The following is a 17,947-nucleotide window of genomic DNA, read 5'->3' as shown; positions in this document are numbered from 1 at the left end:
AATATAAATAATATCACCAACCAATAAAAGCATATATGAAGTCAGTAATTACACAAAAATTCTACAAATTCTGAAAATTGACAAAAATAGAAAACTGGGAATTAGTTGAGCTTTGTTATAGATGACAAAAAAAATATATCAATTGTTCTTTGCAAAATCGAGAGATTCAGAAAGAAAAAAAGAACTATAGCACGGGATGAAGAACTTACTTTACGCTTGCTTATTCCTCCTTCAGGATCAAGCAATTCATTCAGTTTCTCCTCAACTGCAAGCATTTGGGTGAGTTATTGCAGAAAACCCCAACCATAACTACCATGAAAAGAAGTACAAAGCAGATGATTGTATACCTGTTTCAAAATGACTATTCAGGAAAAGTTCTGGTAAATTATCAGATTTATGGAGTGCAACATTTGACTTATCCACATTTGGAGTTCCTCTGTCACCCGCAACAATAAATTTAACATTCCCCTTTTTAGTTGAAGTTGAGGAATGATGAGTCTTAGTGAGAGGATGTGCCTTTCCTTGGTCTTTTCTTCCTCCCACAGCAGCATATTTCAACTTGCTCTTAGATTTGACCGCATTAGGCAGTGATTTACTATGTAATCCAGAAGTCGTTATCTCTGGTCCATGAGCAGAACAGGATGAATTTTCCACTCTGTTTTGCGCATAAGAAAGCTCATTCTGGCCTGAAGGCTTCAAACTGCCATCTGATTTTAAGGAAATTTTCATGAACTCGACAGAATAAGGCTTTGGGGAAACAATGGCCTCAGCCTCAAACTCAAAAGCAGCAGCCGAGGATCTGTTCAACAACTCTCCAGTTTCTTTGTCCATGTCCAACTGCCTGCCAGCATCAGTTAAGCACCCTTGAGAAGAAGCAAGGATATCACCACCAACATTTTGAGTTAAAGCATTAGAAGCGTGTGCTTCTTCAATGCTTTCCAATAGACCAGCAGCATATTCCAACTTATTCATTTGATATATCTTTTCTCGGGATTCATTTGCAATTTTGTAGCCTCTCTCATTTAAGGAATTTGACATTATATCATTCCAATCATCATTCAGCTCTTTATCTTCACAGATCATAAGAGGTTCTGAAAACTCATCATCAGAATCACCTTGAACAATTACTTCAGAATTTGATGGATCACCACCAATATAGCCCTGACAATTATGTGAACCACAGACACATTTTTTCGCAGCAGCACCAAATACACGTACATAGTTGTAATCAAATGTGACCTCTTCACCCTGGATTGCAAAATCGCAAAGAACACAGCATGTTCACTAGGAAACGATTGGCATAGATAAGTACTACACCAAGGATGAAAACAATAAAATACTTAACCACCTTTATATCAGGCACTTCTATACTACTCAAAACAAACATGATGGTAAAGAAGAAGTAGACGAATCACCTCCCAAAAACCCACAAAAAAACCCAGCATAATGTAATAAGTTGTCCCAAAAGAAGGATGAAACTTGACTAGACATAGCAAAAAAACTCAGTTTTATCACGACAGATATTACCTTCTGAATATCCTTCACAGCAAAGAGTCCAACACAAACTTCTCCATTCACCATCCACTATCAAGAATGCCAAAAGTACGCATAAATTACAAAACTGACGATTCCACAGAAAAAAGGCAGGACAATAAATCTAGGACAATGAAGTTGGTCGAGACTTATTTTGAGACATAACTTCTTAAAAAAATAAACATGAGGAATCAAATATATTTGTGAAAAGAACAACCGAAAAAGTGAATAAATGAATGAAACGATGGGCCAAAAAAATTGAACCCAGATACATCTGAAATTAGCACGTAAAATAGAATCATAAACTAGATGTTGCAAAAATGCATAAGAACATCACAGAGTGAATATTACAAGAACTCAGTGAACTGACTCAATAACAAGACAGCTTCTTAAACAAAATGCAAAACTACACATGAAAGAGATTGTGGAAGGCAAATGGCACATGCCCCAGAAGGTAGAACATCAAATGCCCCACAGGGTGCATGAAAGGTCCTGCAAAATTCCACACGTTTAATTCTATTCCCCACATTCTAAAAATTACAACTGCATGAAAGGTTAACCCCCACAAAGTACCTTCTCAGTACGGCAGTTAGGATCACAGCTGTGATTTATGAACCGGCCCAAGTTTCCTTTAGCACAAGCATCAATCACCTGAAAGAGGCATATATAGACAGTATTAGAAGTATACATAAAACATAAACTAACAAAGGTAACAGCCAAAAAAAAATAAGAATACCAGACACCCTAAAAGGGGGCTGGGGGATAATAGTATGGGATCGCAGTGGAAAATTTCCCTTAGTAATTTCAAATACGACGAGATTTCGACCAGAGTTTATTTAGTTGTCACATAATAAAATTGGCCACATACATCTACGCCAACTTAACAGAAAAATGTGGTCCTTTACTGCAAGACAACATATTAAAACCTAAAACCAGTAGCTGACATTAAACAAAATAATTAAGTCCATCTTGAACAATTTTCTCTCGCAACCTAGACCAGTAAAAGACAAGCGCTGGTTCCTTCTATACCATTTGCAACCATCATCAACCCCTTTGGCCTGTATAATCTATTGTCCACAGACAACCCAACCAATTCGTGATCCTCCTTACAGACATTCGATCCAAAACAAAATTTGCAGACAATTCTAGGTGGATGGATATGTGGGGATCATAATTCTGACCCATACTTACAGCCTAGTCAATCAAAGGCGGGAGAAGAACAATAAAGTTAATAATACGATCATGGTTTATTTGTAATTGAAGACAAAACTGAAAAAACTTCATCAGAAACATAAGCTGCAGCCAAACTACAGTCAGCTCATTTACATTCGCATTCATGCTAAAATGCTTTGATCAAGATAGTAAATGGTTCCGTACGATTGCCTTAGAAGATTAATAAAATCCAACGCACAAAGAATCACCAAACTTTGTGTTACAAAGCTTAAAATGAAAGAAACATATGAGCAATGTGTCACTGATCAATCCAAGTCAATTGGTGAAATAAAGTGAGACAAAATCATCACTGGCTTCTCAAATAGTTAAATATCCACGAACAATTAAGTTATCGATGAATTTGCTGAAGATCCTGAAGTGGCCTGAAACTAAAATAATGAGCACTATGGCATTGGAACATGTGGAAGAATTTTCAAATTCACAGAGAAACAAATGATGACGGTAAACCTCGCTGCCATTCAAAGTCATGAAGTAAAAATGTTTGTGGCCCTTCGAAGCATACTGTCTTTGCCTTGCTTGATAAGCATGTACATCTAGTACCTGTAAATTAACCAAAAACCGATGCATCAAAACTGCAGTTTCATTCACGTTTCAAACAATAGAATCAAAAACAATGAAACATTAGTTTGGAATCAACACTTCTTCCCACAGCATCTCTTGGTTCGGGATATCAATTGTGGAAACTTAATCCTTATACTCACACACACACACACGTGTGTGTATACCTACTAGGCTACTAGCTCGCTCTAACAAACAGAATGTCGACTTGGAGTAACATTAATTGACACCAATTGCCCAGACAACAAGTAAACAGAGGTTCTATTCGGTAGTAACCTCTCCAACATATTCGATAAGGAACTGTCCTTCAGGAATGTCATCAAGTGCCTGAAGGCCATACCCCTTCTTCCCACACCTGAACCACTTCAGTTTCGCATACTTGCGTCTCTGAAACTGCAAGCAATTGCACATGGAGAATTCACTTTATAAATAACAACAAAAGATCCACATATATGTGAACAAACAGAAGTTAATGTACCTGTTGATTGGAACAAAGTTCACCGCAAGGACAAGTTCCTTGAACACACTCAATGTTGAGTATTCTATTTAAACATTTATTTCCACAACCCATTCTCCCATCCGAAGGCGGTTTGCAATGGCAAACCATTACCTGTTACGCACAAACAGAACAAGCAACAAAAAATAATTTAAGTGGATAACACTTTGAGTTCAATAATTTAAATGGGAACATAGGTGTACGAATTAAAATATACTGTCAACGCCTGGAGCTAAAAAACTGATAAACACACAGAGACACATAGACTTGAGATGTGAACAACACATTCATAGAGACCTTATAATTATAAAAGGAACAAGTGCAGCGAAATTAGTATCACAGCAACTGGCTATCCATGGGTGTCAACATCAGAGGGTGTAGTCATCGAACGGTTGAGGAAAAACCATAGAACAATCATTTCACATTTTACGTATCCTCATCTCCAGTAAAGTTGTCAGAATTTTCAACAAAGCAAGAATAAAGATTCATTGCACGTTACTTGGAGAAAGGACAGCGGCGATGAAAACCGTGAGTGTAGAGCCCAAAATCAATACACGTAAAACCCATACATTTATTTAATTGTTAATTGTTAATAATTGTTAATTGTTAATTGTTAAATTATTTATTTAATTTTAAAATGATTTTTAACGATGCATATTTATGATTTTTGCATTATTTTAAATTATTACATGTTTATTTGATGCACGTTAAAACGTTTTCTTGAGTTTCATGTTTCAGACGAATATTCGATGCGGAATCGGGAAAAGAGACCGTAACGATTTAGACGATTTATGGATAATGTGGTATTTTATTTCAAGTCAAGAAAATTGGTATTTCAAATGATTTATTAAATTTTAAGCATTTTAAAACCTAATTTAATTTATTAGGTGATTTTAAGATTTTAAACTTTTCAAAAATACTAATTTGAATTTGGGGAATTTTAGTCTTGAAAATTTAGTACTTAATTATTTTATTAAATCTTTGAGTGGGGTTAAATAGTTAGATTAGTATTTTATTTAGCATTTTAATTGTTACTAGTATTTTTATTAATCTATTTAACCCCTAATTTAATTCCCTAATATCACACACACTTACACGCTATATACACACACACAACACACACACACACACGTTGAATTTGAGGAAAAGAAAAGTAGGGTTTTAAGTTTCTTCCAGCAGCCACCCCTTCCCCTTGCAAATTTCTAGAGATTTACATTCATTTTTCGAGCAAGAATCGTATAGCAAGAGTCTCCTGGTCATCCCCCGCAATCCATCGCGTCGGTATTCGTTATCTTCGTGCGTATTAATGCAAAGACATGTATATTCTTTTATTTTTCTGCATCGATCTTGTCATAGTCAATATTTTGATGCCTATTGAGTGTAAAAATCCGTTTATTTTATGCAAAGTTTGAGTAATGATGTTTGGAACAATTTTGAAATAGTTTTTAGATCTCAAAAACTGAATCTGCTGTCATTTCGAATTCTGCGAATTTCGGTCAGTTTTCTGGAAAAACTTTCAACAAATAAAATGTAGTACTTTTCGATATCTTCGATTTGACAGTAAATTCGTAATTTTTGCACAAGAGACGAGTGAGTTATGATTTTTATCGTGTGACTGCTCAAATTGTTTCTTGAGGATTTTTGGTTGCAGGCTTTGTTTGGAACCGCTTAGCTGGGTGGCGCCCGAGCGGTAAGATTTTACCGCCCGAGTGCCAGGCATTCTGGAAATTAAAAAAAATAAAAATAAAAATGTTTTAGCATGTGCAGTAGTCGTCCAAGCGGGATCCAACGAAGCCCTCAACGCTATATAAGCATGTTCGACGTGCAAAGGAAAATATTTTATGTTTTTGATGTATGTGAATTATCTTGTGACCAATTATGAACGGGTTTGGAAGCCAGAGAACGTGTCCGGGGACCTCTCGCCCCAGTAAAGCATGACCGGGTTGTGATCAGGATTGGAAAGCGGTAAAGCATGACCGGGGATGTTATGTATGTGGGAGTGGACGTTCGGTCGAAAGGCTGTGATGATCCCTGTCAGCCCAGTACTGTGGTTTAGTCTGATCAGGCGCAATATGTTATGGGTCACTTGCATTGAAACATATCTCTACACAAAATGATGATGATTATGTATGTCTAAATATGTATGATGCAGCACGTTTATGAAAATGTTTATGAAATCATGGCACGTCTATGCTTATGTAAGTATGTTTATGTAAGTATGTTTAGAGTTTTAAGTATGTATGGGCTACTTTTAAATGCATGTGGTTTTATTATGTATTACTCGCTATTCTCAGTTTAAACATGTTGAAACTTTAGACTCAATAGACTTGATCGATGCAGGTGAGGACGAGTTCGAGGAGACGAGAGGCGGGGACCAGTGAGTTGGCTCGGACGGTGCGGAGACCTAACCCGAGGACCGCTTAAGTTTTCAAGAATTTTTATGCACGTTATCTTTTACTCTGATTTTTATTTATTCAAGATTTTGCTAGCAAACAAGTATTTTCAAATGCTCATTTTGGATAATGCTTTTACATTAGTGATGAATGATATTTTCTTTTATGCCATGGAAATAGTTGTACTCGTTTTTATTTCAAATATTTAGTCAAGCATTTTATTTATATGGCATTTTGAAAGATTATTACTTATTTAAGAAAAACTTTTATTTTGCGCAAATTTTTAAGTAGTTTTAAGGTTATGGTCCATGACAGTGAGTGTTAGGGAACACTAATAAATAGTCATGAAAACACCATGGAAGTTGAACTTAATTTTCTGGCAGCGAAGGATATCTTCATGGTTTGTTTCTTGGAAAAGGATGTCGCATGAATGAAATTTTGTTGTTGGTAAAGAAGATTTTATTGATATTTCAGGCAAAAAAAACATTATAGATTGGAATGTTAGAGAATCTGTTGAGAGTAAAAACATTCATTAGGTGCGTACATTATAAGCAGCAGAACAAATCCAAAAACAAATTACAGAAACCAAAGAAAACTAAAATCGGTGGTTTCTCAACATTGAGTTTTGGTTTTAAAGAAACTGAAAAATGTGACGTGGTTTGCATTTTGAGATTTCTATGGTCTAAACTGAAACCAAAATATATGCATATAATACAGGTAAAATCAGATTAATTTTATGATGTTGTTCCTTCACATATATAAGTGTGTTGTTACTCTGGAGATAAAATATTGGAACTTATATATGTGTGTGCACGCTTATAAATGATGGATTATTGGTAATATGCTATTGCCATCGGTTAGTAACTACAATTCATGGGAAAGTTCTGTAAAAACAAAAACAAAATTTAATTTAATTTAAATATATAAATATTTGAATCGGCAACCATAGAAGTGCCACATATACATCATGTATATCAATTTTTATCTCATTATATTTTCAAAAGCATGCTAAATTAATTAATTGTGAAATTTTTTATTATTTCAATTTTAAATGAACAAAAATGTCAAACAAATTAAGAAAAATCTTCAGCTTTAACCAAAAACCATGTGTTACAGTTTGGCTTAGCTTTTTATTTTTTTATATGAAACGATATTATATTAGGATAATAAAATATAATAGTTACAAAGAGCGGACAAGATATTCGCAGGTATGCCAAAGATATTTGAAGCTCTTATTACATCAACGGCATATAAAACCTCAATCTCTAACTAGATCTAATGTCGAAAAATTCTTAAATTTTGAATACTTCCCAATCCAAACTGAAGCCACAAATGATAAATCTGATCTTTTCCTAACATTCTTTCGCTGATTCTTCTATATCATCGAAAATTCCGTTGTTTCACTCCAGTCAGATTGATCAAAAGATACAATGGACTGTAACACTCAAAAAAGTAATCTCTCTCTTGCCAATATCACGACCAAAATCTAAGTAAACATCTCACGTGCTGATCTTGAAGCAACCCACACCAAACCCTACTCCTCCGGAGCTTTGGACCAAATACTAGTCGTGAATGGACAATGCATAATCATATGATCTAGAGTCTCCTCCTCCTTCTGGCAAAGTACACACCAATTCAGACAAAGTGCACGAGAAGGCCATCTCTTTTGCAACATATTAATACTTGAACCCTATGTGTGGTCGGTATTTTCCAAATAAATTGAAAAGAAAGGAATATATGAAAGCCACTTATCCGGAAAAAAGATTCATTGAAAGATTTAACAGAAAAATACCCTAAAGAATCCCTCTCCCAAACCTTGATATCTATACCGTCCACATCCAACCTAACATTATCTAAAAAACTTAACTCAATCACTTCCTCGACACTCAAATCCCTTCTGAAGTGCAATACCCAGGATAAAGAAGAACGAGCTTCTTCTTCTTGAATGAATTGAATAATATGATTGTTATGAATTGTAGAAATATGAAATAAAGATGGTCCCCACCACTCATCCTCCCAAAATCTAATGATATTTCCCCTTTTGGCAACTGCCTTCACTAATTGATGAAAAGTCGGGTAAGTTCGATAAATAAATTTTCATAAGACTTCCGAATGTAACATTTCTTGCTAAACATACATCCCATCCATTTTTTCAATCTCATATTTGCTCACAATAATCTTCTTCAACAATTGTTTCCTCCCCTCGACAGAGCATTTCCACCATCATTTCCTCAAAAGTGCCTTATTTCTCATACATGTCTTCCCATTACCGAAGCCCCCTCTTTCTTTCGGTTAACAAACATTTCCCTCGTGACCGAATGACACAATTGGAATCTCCATCTACTCCTTCCCATAAAAAATCCCTCATGATCATCTCCATAACCTCCGCGACCCCTTTTGGTACCCTAAAAAGAGACATGACGTACATTGGAAGGGTCGAAAGGCATTCAAAACTGCAGAAATCAAAGTTAATCGACCCCCCGATAAAAAGGTTTTCTTCTAACTCGTTAACTTCTTCGACATCTTAGACACGACAGGTTCCTAAAAAACAGTTTTCAAAGAATTACCACCATATGGAACCCCTAGATATTTAATAGACCACTCATCCCTGCCACACCCAATCTCTCTGGCTAGAACTTCCATTTTTGCTTTTGTACAATTAATTCCCAACAACGCGCTCTTTTCCAAATTGATCTTTAATCCTGATATGCGGCAGAATGAGTTCAGAATCTCCATCAAAAGGAGTATATGACTCTCATTATTAATAAAAAAAACAACGTATTGTCCGCAAATTGTATGTATGATACCTCAACTTTATCTCTACCAACTTCCATTCCCTGGATCAGGTTCAGTGCCAATCTACCCAATACAACAGCTACAAGATTAAACGGGAAAGGAGAAATTGGATCCCCTTGCCTTAGACCTCTCTACCCCTTACATTTGCCCCTTGGATTACCAATTATAAGGACTGAAAAATAAACAATCGAGATTCATCCCTTTATCCACTTTCTCCATTTCTCTACAAACCCTTTCTTTTGTAAAACTAACTCCAAAAAAATCCAGTCCACGTAATCATAAGTCTTATCAAAAATCTACCTTAAACAACCATATTTTCTTCTTTTTGCATCTCATCTCCACCACTTCATTGGCTATAAGACAACAATCAAGAATTTGTCTCCCTTCGATGAAAGCACATTGATTTTCTATTATGGTGGTACTTAAAACTGTCTTCAATATCGTCGATAAGACTTTATAAATAATCTTATACAAACTAGTTATCAAACTAATAGGCCTAAAATCCTTAACCTTAACCGCGTTTTGTTTCTTCGGGATTAGGCAAATGTACGCCTCATTGGTGATACCATTTAGAAGACCCCTCTCAAAAAATTCATCAAAAACTTTCCACAAATCTCCTTTGACAGTATCTAACACTCTTGGTAAAATATCATTGTAAAACCACATGGATCTGGAGCCTTCGATCCGTTACTCTCAAACACCGTTTTTTTATCTCCTCCAATGAAAAAGGTCTCTCCAATTCATATCCAGCTTCACCATCAATAGGACTCCAATCCATTCCTTCGATACCCCAGCCCCCATCCTTCGATACCCCACCCTCCCAACCTCATATATCATGTACAAATGACTGAAAAACCTTATTATTGAAGATTCGATCTGTGCACATCATCAGAAACCATCCACCCATCCTCTAATTCCAACTTATTTATCAAGGATCTGCTCCTACTCTGATTCAGTCATGAATCAAAAAATTGTGTTTTGGTTTCCCCTCTCAACCACCACAATTTTGCTTTTGGGTATCAATCTGATTCATTCGAAACAAACACTCTTCAAATTCACACTTCGCTTCCCTTTTTTCTTTTGTTAATTCATCCGTCCAATTACCCCCCAATCAAATTATCCTGGACCAAAACTACTCTCAGATCCCACAACACCAATATTCTTCCTGACCTTCCAATAGCCGGTAAAAAACCTATTCAAGAAATCTTCTTTTCCACAAACATGCAACAAATTTACTGCCCACCTAGTCTCTTTTGACTTCTACTAACACTACAATGTCCGGTCCCCCCTTCTGCAAAACTGTAAGCATTACGCCTCCCCTAATGTTCCGCGAACAAATCTTCATTTAATCACTACATAGCCCCTATGAGATGAAATTTTATCATAATTTATCCCGAAATTCAAAATTTTGAATTCTCTATATCCATTATTTCTTGATGTACTCCCCTCTTTGTTCACTAGTTTACTTTCTCAACCCCGAACTTCAATAGACAATCAACATTACCTCCCACTTTTACTGAACGCATTCCCAACTCCTTTTCCTCAACTTGAGACATTTTCCCCCGCACAACCCTTCTGAAATTATCTCCCTCCTTACTCAGCTTAACACCCAACAGCGACCGCCCTCCCTCACCTAGTATACCTTTACAACCCCAAAACAGAAAAAGAAGAAGGCAAGATAGAATTAAGGTGGAATGAGTGTTTTAGAGTTGAGGACTGGACGCAAGAAAGTACCCCTCCCAAATTAGTTGTGGTAAATTCCTATTGACGTAACCGACATATTTTCGAAAAATCCTCTATTGATGTGTATAGCTCGATGTGTATAGCCCCTTTATATCCTCCAAGACTTCTTCATCCGGTGCTGAAATGTCTAATTTAAATGATATATTACTGACACATAAGACTTAGACCCTTCGTCAGAACAATCTCCTTCTAAGTCATTAAGAATTGTCTCCCACTCACCCAAACATTCTCCCCCAGCATTTGATCCTCCTGATTCATGGGACCTTCATTTGATGAAAATTCATCGGAAGACCCTGCCTTGTTACTTTTTGTAAGATATTTCCTTCTACAGTAGGTCTTCTCAAAGGTGTGCACTCTCTTCCCTGACCTCTCCTTAAATCTAAAGTTGTATGCCTCCTCGGTATCTTGCATATTCATAGTTTGAATAGGTGATCTTGAATTATTTTCCTCCTAATAATAGTGTAGCCGACATAATGAAATTACTTTCTGGACTATTCTCTTCCTCCTTAAAACTGTCAAGCTTTTGTTTATCATTCACATCCTTCTCAAATTTTCCATATCTATATGTTTTCTCATTGTCTTCATTATCTGATCACGGCTATTGCTCTATACCAATGTACCAATGTCCATATCTGTTTTGTCTGTAAAAATGCTAAAACCCACTCCACCATTTACTTTTTTACAACCATTCGAGTCCTCCCCCCCCAAAAAAAAACAGAAAAAACCCATTATCCTCACACAACTGACCACCACCTGGGCATAAGACCGACGTTCATAAGTCTCATAAGCTGCAATGTCAACGGAATCAACCAGTAATTGGATATCTATTATGCCAACTTGGGATGGAACTTGCATCACACCGTTAATTAAGCCCCCTTAAAGTCCTTTCACTTTAATCTTAGCTGCCGACAAATCCTTAAGCCATATAGTGTCATTGCTTATTTCCAACAAGCCACCACATTTGTCCCCGATATTCTTGAAAAATAAGTCCATGTGTATAAGTTACATCCCCAATATTCTTGAAAATACCTTTTGACCACGTTCCAAGGTAGTCCAAAAATCCTGACCCAACTATTACACCATTCATACACCAACTCCATTCTATTAATTTCCTGGTGACCCTCTTTTCAAGAAAACATCTCCTCAATTTCAGTTTGGCTAGGTTTCAACTTACCATATTCTCTGTTTGATTTATATTTGCAAAAAAACCAAAATCGAAATTTATGTTTTCAATTTTTTCATTCCAAAAATGCTCACATATTAAGCATGTACTCCCCTGGTGATCATAAGTGTAAATGGAGCTATTTTCAATGCATAATAGCAATTAAAACAGGCTTCAACATTGTTACCAGATGCTTATATAAACCAGTATTTACATGAGGGTCAATAATTCATCATAAATCCAGGCAATCAGAAATTTAAACTTTCAATCTACTAAAGTTCAGAAACAGCAACCACAAGACACCAACAAATATACACTGGTTCTTGGGAAAAGGGATCATAACTAAGTTGAGATACAGTTGTATGAGTGAGAAGTGTTAGCATTAAGCATTTTTTGTATAGAGTTACCATCTTTGTCTTGTGAGCCGTGAGGAAACTGAAATCGTAGTTAATTATGTACATAAAATGAATTCAATTAAGATAAACACAAAATTCATATTAATGAAGACAATAAATTCAATTATAAAAGAAAAGCATAGAAGAGAAGTCATATTAATTCAAATTTTAAGCAAAATAGTGAAATTGAACTAAGCTAAGCATTCACCTCGTCCACAGATTGAGTTTTGCGGCTTCGGTGCAGAAACAAGTTTGACTTAATTAGTGACCAAGATGACTGTTGAGAAACTGTAAAACATATAAAACAACATTCATGTCCCAAGCAAAGCATGTCAATCAAGAAATACTTGTGAAATTCAAGTAAGCCAGTATATAAATGTTGCAATATCATCAGGTGAAAGAATACCATTTGATTGGTTTTGATTAGAGTTAAGGGAACTATCACAACCATCTTCCTCACAAGAAGCATCGGATATTTCCAGCTCAACATTGATTTCTGCATTTGATTTCTCTTGAGGAACCAAGCAATCAGCAAAATCTTTATCTGTGTTGTTTTTGCAGGTCCTTTAGCAGGAAAAAAAGACAATCTATTAGTTACCACCAAATTCAAAGGATTGAATCAACATCGAAAGACATATACTAGTACATCACAGCAAGTCATGTTATTTCATGATGATTAATGCTCAAGTGTGGTGGTCCTCGATGTTTTAAAACTAACTGTATTCAGTACCTTGAGTCACTTCTAAGAATGTGAATTTTATTTTTAGCTTCTGGCAAGTATTGAAGCAGACCAATTTATTCAATGAGATCAACCTTCTATTGACCAACATTATTCTAGCATCTAGCATCCATCATATTTTTAACATCAATCCTACTCAACAATTGGATAAAAGAACTATATTTCAAAATCCTATAATATTTGAGCTTTAGTATTAGAGCCAGTTTTAAAGGCAATTGGCTCGGTTTTCAACCACTGCCAGCTTGGAAACTTTATTTTTAAAATTAATAGTTTCTTTTGTGAGGTGATATTTTTTTTTACGTGATGTGAGAAAAATTGAGAAAATTATTATTACAAACGTGTACAAAGATATTTTTAATTTGGTAAAAATTATGAAACAAATTTAATGTTTCAGAAACTTTAAGCATATGCAGTTTAGCAAAACACATTTTGAAAAAAAAATTGGTCAAAAACAACTCTTGGAGCATCAGATTTGGAAGTATCAAAAAAGAACCAAACACCATTTAAATTGATATCAGCTTGAACGACTGGTGAGTTAGCTAAATAAATATCTGAAAATTGTTAGGTGGAGAAAAAATAAATTCAATTAATGCATAATATAAATGTTCCTGCGTGTGAAAGGACAATAGAAAATAAATTCTTGAAATCACTCTTTGAAAACCAACAGTAGCGTTCATTATGACTTACCATTCACAATTAGTTTCTTCAATTTGATCTGCAAGTGTAGCCGGAATTCGACGCCACTTTTCGCAATCATCACAAAGCACCCAAGCATTCCTCATTGGAACATATTGTTCCCTTACCTCACCCACTGAAAAAGGCAAGCTGTCTATTGGCCCACATGAAACGTTGTTTATGGATCCAGTTTCTCCAAAATTAGCTGATACTCGATTTCCTACAAGTTAAAGATTGCATCAAAAATAAATGAGACAGGGGGACTGAAGGCAAGGCTAAATGTCCTAATATGTACTACGTGTATATTATACACACACACATATATAAGGGGATATTCTTTATCAGAGATTATTATGGAGAGGGGAGATTTTCTTAAATATACATCAAAATATGCAAACTTAAACAACTGCATGCATTCAGATGACTTTTCACCAGAATAAGAATGCAGCTACGATCACTTTTCTCACCAGGTTTAGGCATATGCCCGGTCTTGTTTTGAATTCCGTTTTTTTTCGTGACTTTGTCTTTTTGGCCAAGTAAATCCAAAATTCTGAATGTGCTCTTGCTCCTTCCATTTGCGCTAGAAAATTTGGGCAAACTTTGCCCATCAGTAGAAGGAAGCAATGTGTCGCAGACATGTAAATTAGATGGCTCAATTCTAGATGAAGGATTCTTTTCGGTCAAGCAAGGTTTTGAAAATGAAACAACGGACGCCTCGTTACAAGAAGTGGCATAACTCACTTCCTGTTCTAGTACAGCTGCTGCAGGCATGTCAGCATTTAATTTTCCTTCCTTAGGGAACTTATCGTTCTTTTTTCCTTTCTTAGATTTGCTTTGCCATACTTTTAAACGTGAAACATCTTCAACAGAAACACAATCATTTGACACAACTGAACTACCTTCCATATTCGATATAACCTTTCGAGAGAGTGGACAATCAGGTTCCGAGTTTATGACTTCTGAATCAGGCGAGGTTCCAGGATCCGAACTCCTGTTCTCAATAGAAGCTTCCAACTGAAGAACCTCCAATTGGTTAACAATTAGTTGTTGATCCTTTGAAGTACTTAAGCTTAACTTTTCTACAGTGTTCCGGACATCAAATTTAGTTCTCGAAACAGAACCATCAGATGACCTCATGTCCTCTAATTTTCTTGCTGGCGATACCATATCTCGAGGCACTTCTTTCTCCAACCTGATTTCCGGAGAATTAAATTTTTTAGTAACATTCACCAAGCTGCAGATTTGATTGCCAAATTTAATTTTCAAAGAGAAAGGACCACGTGGAGGAGCGCCAGGCTTTCCAATTGATTTTTTACCTTTCTGGTTGCTCATAGATTTCCTAATCCCTTGGCCACCTGTTACTCTTCTCGGTTTTCTTTCTTTATTAATATTTAGCTCAAGACCACTGTTTTCGTTAAAATCTGGTAAGATATTCCCTGTAAATCCCCAACCAGAAGATCTAGATCGCGTGGCCAACAAACTTCTTCTTCTTCTTGAAATTTGCAATGAGGTAAAATTCAATACTCTCTTTTTGTTCGATTTCCTCTTGTAATTTCTAGGTGGTTTAAGAGTGTCATTGTTCATATCTGATTTAGCATTGTGTGCGCTCCTCCGAGCAGATGTGTATACAATTAGAGGATGGTCTTGTTTGCAGGTCTCGTCACTTTGGACCACAGCCTCAGCTTCACCATCCCTTTCTGTAGATGGTTCAGCAATATCTGCAGAATCAGAAGGATATAAATTACTATCACATTTCCCCTTGTCAGGTCTCTGCCCAAGCTGGTCAGCATTTCCAATGGAATCAAAAGCATCGATTTCAATGGTATATTTCGCTCCATCAGCCATTTTCTCAGGACTCTCAGAAAAACTGATGGCGTCGAAAGCCGGAAGAAGAAGATCGGCACCTGAAGCATCTGGTGTAACCATGCTCACGGATGATTCATCAGTTCTCACGTAGGAGGATTCATTATGTACCGTAGAAACAGATAATTTTGCAACAACTATATCAAGTTCGATCACAGATGACTTCTCCTTGATGTCACCAATGCTTTTACCAGACAATGTCTCGGTAAACATATTACCCTGTACAACAATATTTAGATACGGCAAGAAACCTTGATGTGCATTCCGTTACAGACTTTTTACCATAGATTGACAGCATAAATAATTTTAAACAATTATATGAACAAATGATTGTTGAAAAAATTACATTAACCAAATGATTTCAATATATAAATAATGACGAACTTACGAACCGATTCAGAAATTTTCAAGAAACAAAAAAGATGAATTAATAACTACTAGTTGCTTGGTCACATGCACGGGTGTGTAAAACACATTTTTATATCATGATGATTTCAAATAATAGTCAAAAAACTGAAATTGGCATGTGGTTTCAGGGTTAAAAAAACAATATCATATCATTCCAAGTTATTGAAACAGAAACCCCAGACTGCATATGCACAATTTGTATATCAGCAAATCATTCTCTATCAATAAGAACTTATAATTAGTTGATATTGGACGTTAATGTGGCTGGGGAAAAAAAAATCAAAATGGTAAAGTACTCCCTAGAAATACAAAATAAATCTAAACCAAACAAAATACATGCCAATAATGAAGATACACAAATTTGGCCACAAATTAACAGAGTAAATAATCAACCAAAGTGTAACGGAAAACATGTGCATAATTCACGATCTTTGGGTATTACCTTAAAATTTCTCATTGTCCTTGTATGCATCAAACCACATCAGCATATTGATTAATTTATATGTGAGAAGCTCAGGTTCAAGATATTACTATTTTGTGTATAATTAATTGGATGAAGTAGACGATTTTTTATAAAATAAAACTTCGACAATGAGGGAAGAAAATATAGTTATGACAGAAGTGTATTTATATATTAAGATCAATTAAAATAGTTAAGATGCGTTAAATCCTTTCATCAGTGTACACCCAAACAAAAAAAGAAGAAGTCTATCTACATAAAGGAATGGACTTAAAATAATTAGGAGTGAACATAGAAACGAAGCAGCATTACTAATAGTATTTGTTAAAAGGAAACTGGACCAGATCAAAGCATGAATTTAGTAGTAAGATCAACAAAAAAGGATTGTAAATTAATAATGAATAATGAAAAGTAACTACAAAACAGAGACAATAAACCGATCAGCGGCGGTAAGGAAAACAAATGCACATCATAGGACAAAAACTTACAATAAAACTATATCAATTCCACCAAATTTTGCCTTAGCAACCTCAATGATAATTGACGACAAACGAACCAAAATTGTCAAAACTAAGGAAGAAGAATAAATTCGTTTCCACCGTGTAATTAGCAGATCAGACAACAAAGCATTGAATAAAGGCAACGAAATATATAAAGTGGCACAACAGAATGAAAAGAAGTTAAACTGCCCAAATTACATACAAGACTTCCAGAACCCTAAAAAGGTGAAAACCACTTAAAATCACAAAAGACCGGTAGCTCTTACCTTTATGTCTTCTCCTCTTCACTATCATAGAGGCAAAAATTTCAAAATAATACGAGAAAATAAGCTAATTCTCAAAAAAGTGCAAAAGAATTTACTTAAGAAAACTACGGCATACCGTATAAAGAAATCAAGATGTCACCCCATGACTTTCTCACAATCTCCATTGTTCTTTATAATATTTTTCCATGCTTTAACCACAATCTAAATGCAAACGGAAAAATAAAAAAAAAATTCCCTGCTACGATAAATGTGCAAAAATAATGGGTCATTAAAATATACATGTCTCCCCACCAATTTATTATTTTAATTGGAAGGAGTTTTACTCTTTAAATTTGGTAAAAGTGAGTTGAATTAAAGGGCAAAATGGTCTTTACAAATGTTTGTTAAAATAAAACAAAAAAATAACATCACATTTTGACCCAATCCAAATTGGAACCATGTGATTGTCCCTGACACAACATTTAACCACTATATTATATCATGTTTGATTGAATGTTTGCGTAAATAATTAAATACATATTATATCTAGGTCGAGTTTTTTCACATTTGGGTCGAGTTGGCTGATTTTTTCATATTTGGGTTGACTTTTTCACATTTTGGTCAACATTTTCTAATTTGGATTGAGTTTGGGTCGAGTTGTTCATATTTGGGTCAATGTTTTCATATTTGGGTCGAGTTTTACACATTTAAGGTGAAGTTTGGGGTGGAGTTTTATGTCTGAGTTGAG

General features: G+C 35.4%; 1 protein-coding gene across 5 annotated transcripts in view; it reads right to left on the bottom strand.

The window, feature by feature from the left end:
• LOC140976623 (histone-lysine N-methyltransferase ASHH2-like) overlaps window positions 1-17,490 on the bottom strand; it is a 29,431-nt gene extending 11,941 nt beyond the window's left edge. For 2 of the 5 annotated variants that reach the window (XR_012175245.1, XM_073440864.1), the window contains exons 1-12: window positions 17,221-17,343; window positions 14,191-15,805; window positions 13,736-13,943; window positions 12,716-12,873; window positions 12,518-12,597; window positions 3,803-3,934; window positions 3,601-3,717; window positions 3,214-3,306; window positions 2,107-2,184; window positions 1,528-1,584; window positions 348-1,248; window positions 210-265 (exon numbers count right to left, since the gene is read on the bottom strand). Coding sequence is in view for 4 of the 5 variants with exons in the window: in XM_073440864.1 (XP_073296965.1) it covers window positions 210-265; window positions 348-1,248; window positions 1,528-1,584; window positions 2,107-2,184; window positions 3,214-3,306; window positions 3,601-3,717; window positions 3,803-3,934; window positions 12,518-12,597; window positions 12,716-12,873; window positions 13,736-13,943; window positions 14,191-15,799 (3,489 nt within the window). In the remaining variant the exon portion in view is untranslated. The other 3 variants (XM_073440866.1, XM_073440868.1, XM_073440867.1) reach the window with 3 other exon arrangements.
• Window positions 17,491-17,947: the final 457 nt, after the last annotated feature.

The sequence above is a fragment of the Primulina huaijiensis genome, chromosome 5 (assembly GCF_012295235.1).
Source record: "Primulina huaijiensis isolate GDHJ02 chromosome 5, ASM1229523v2, whole genome shotgun sequence".
NCBI classification, from domain to species: domain Eukaryota; kingdom Viridiplantae; phylum Streptophyta; class Magnoliopsida; order Lamiales; family Gesneriaceae; genus Primulina; species Primulina huaijiensis.
The sequence above is the reverse complement of the archived record's forward strand: the minus strand, read 5'-3'. Positions and strand labels throughout refer to the sequence as shown.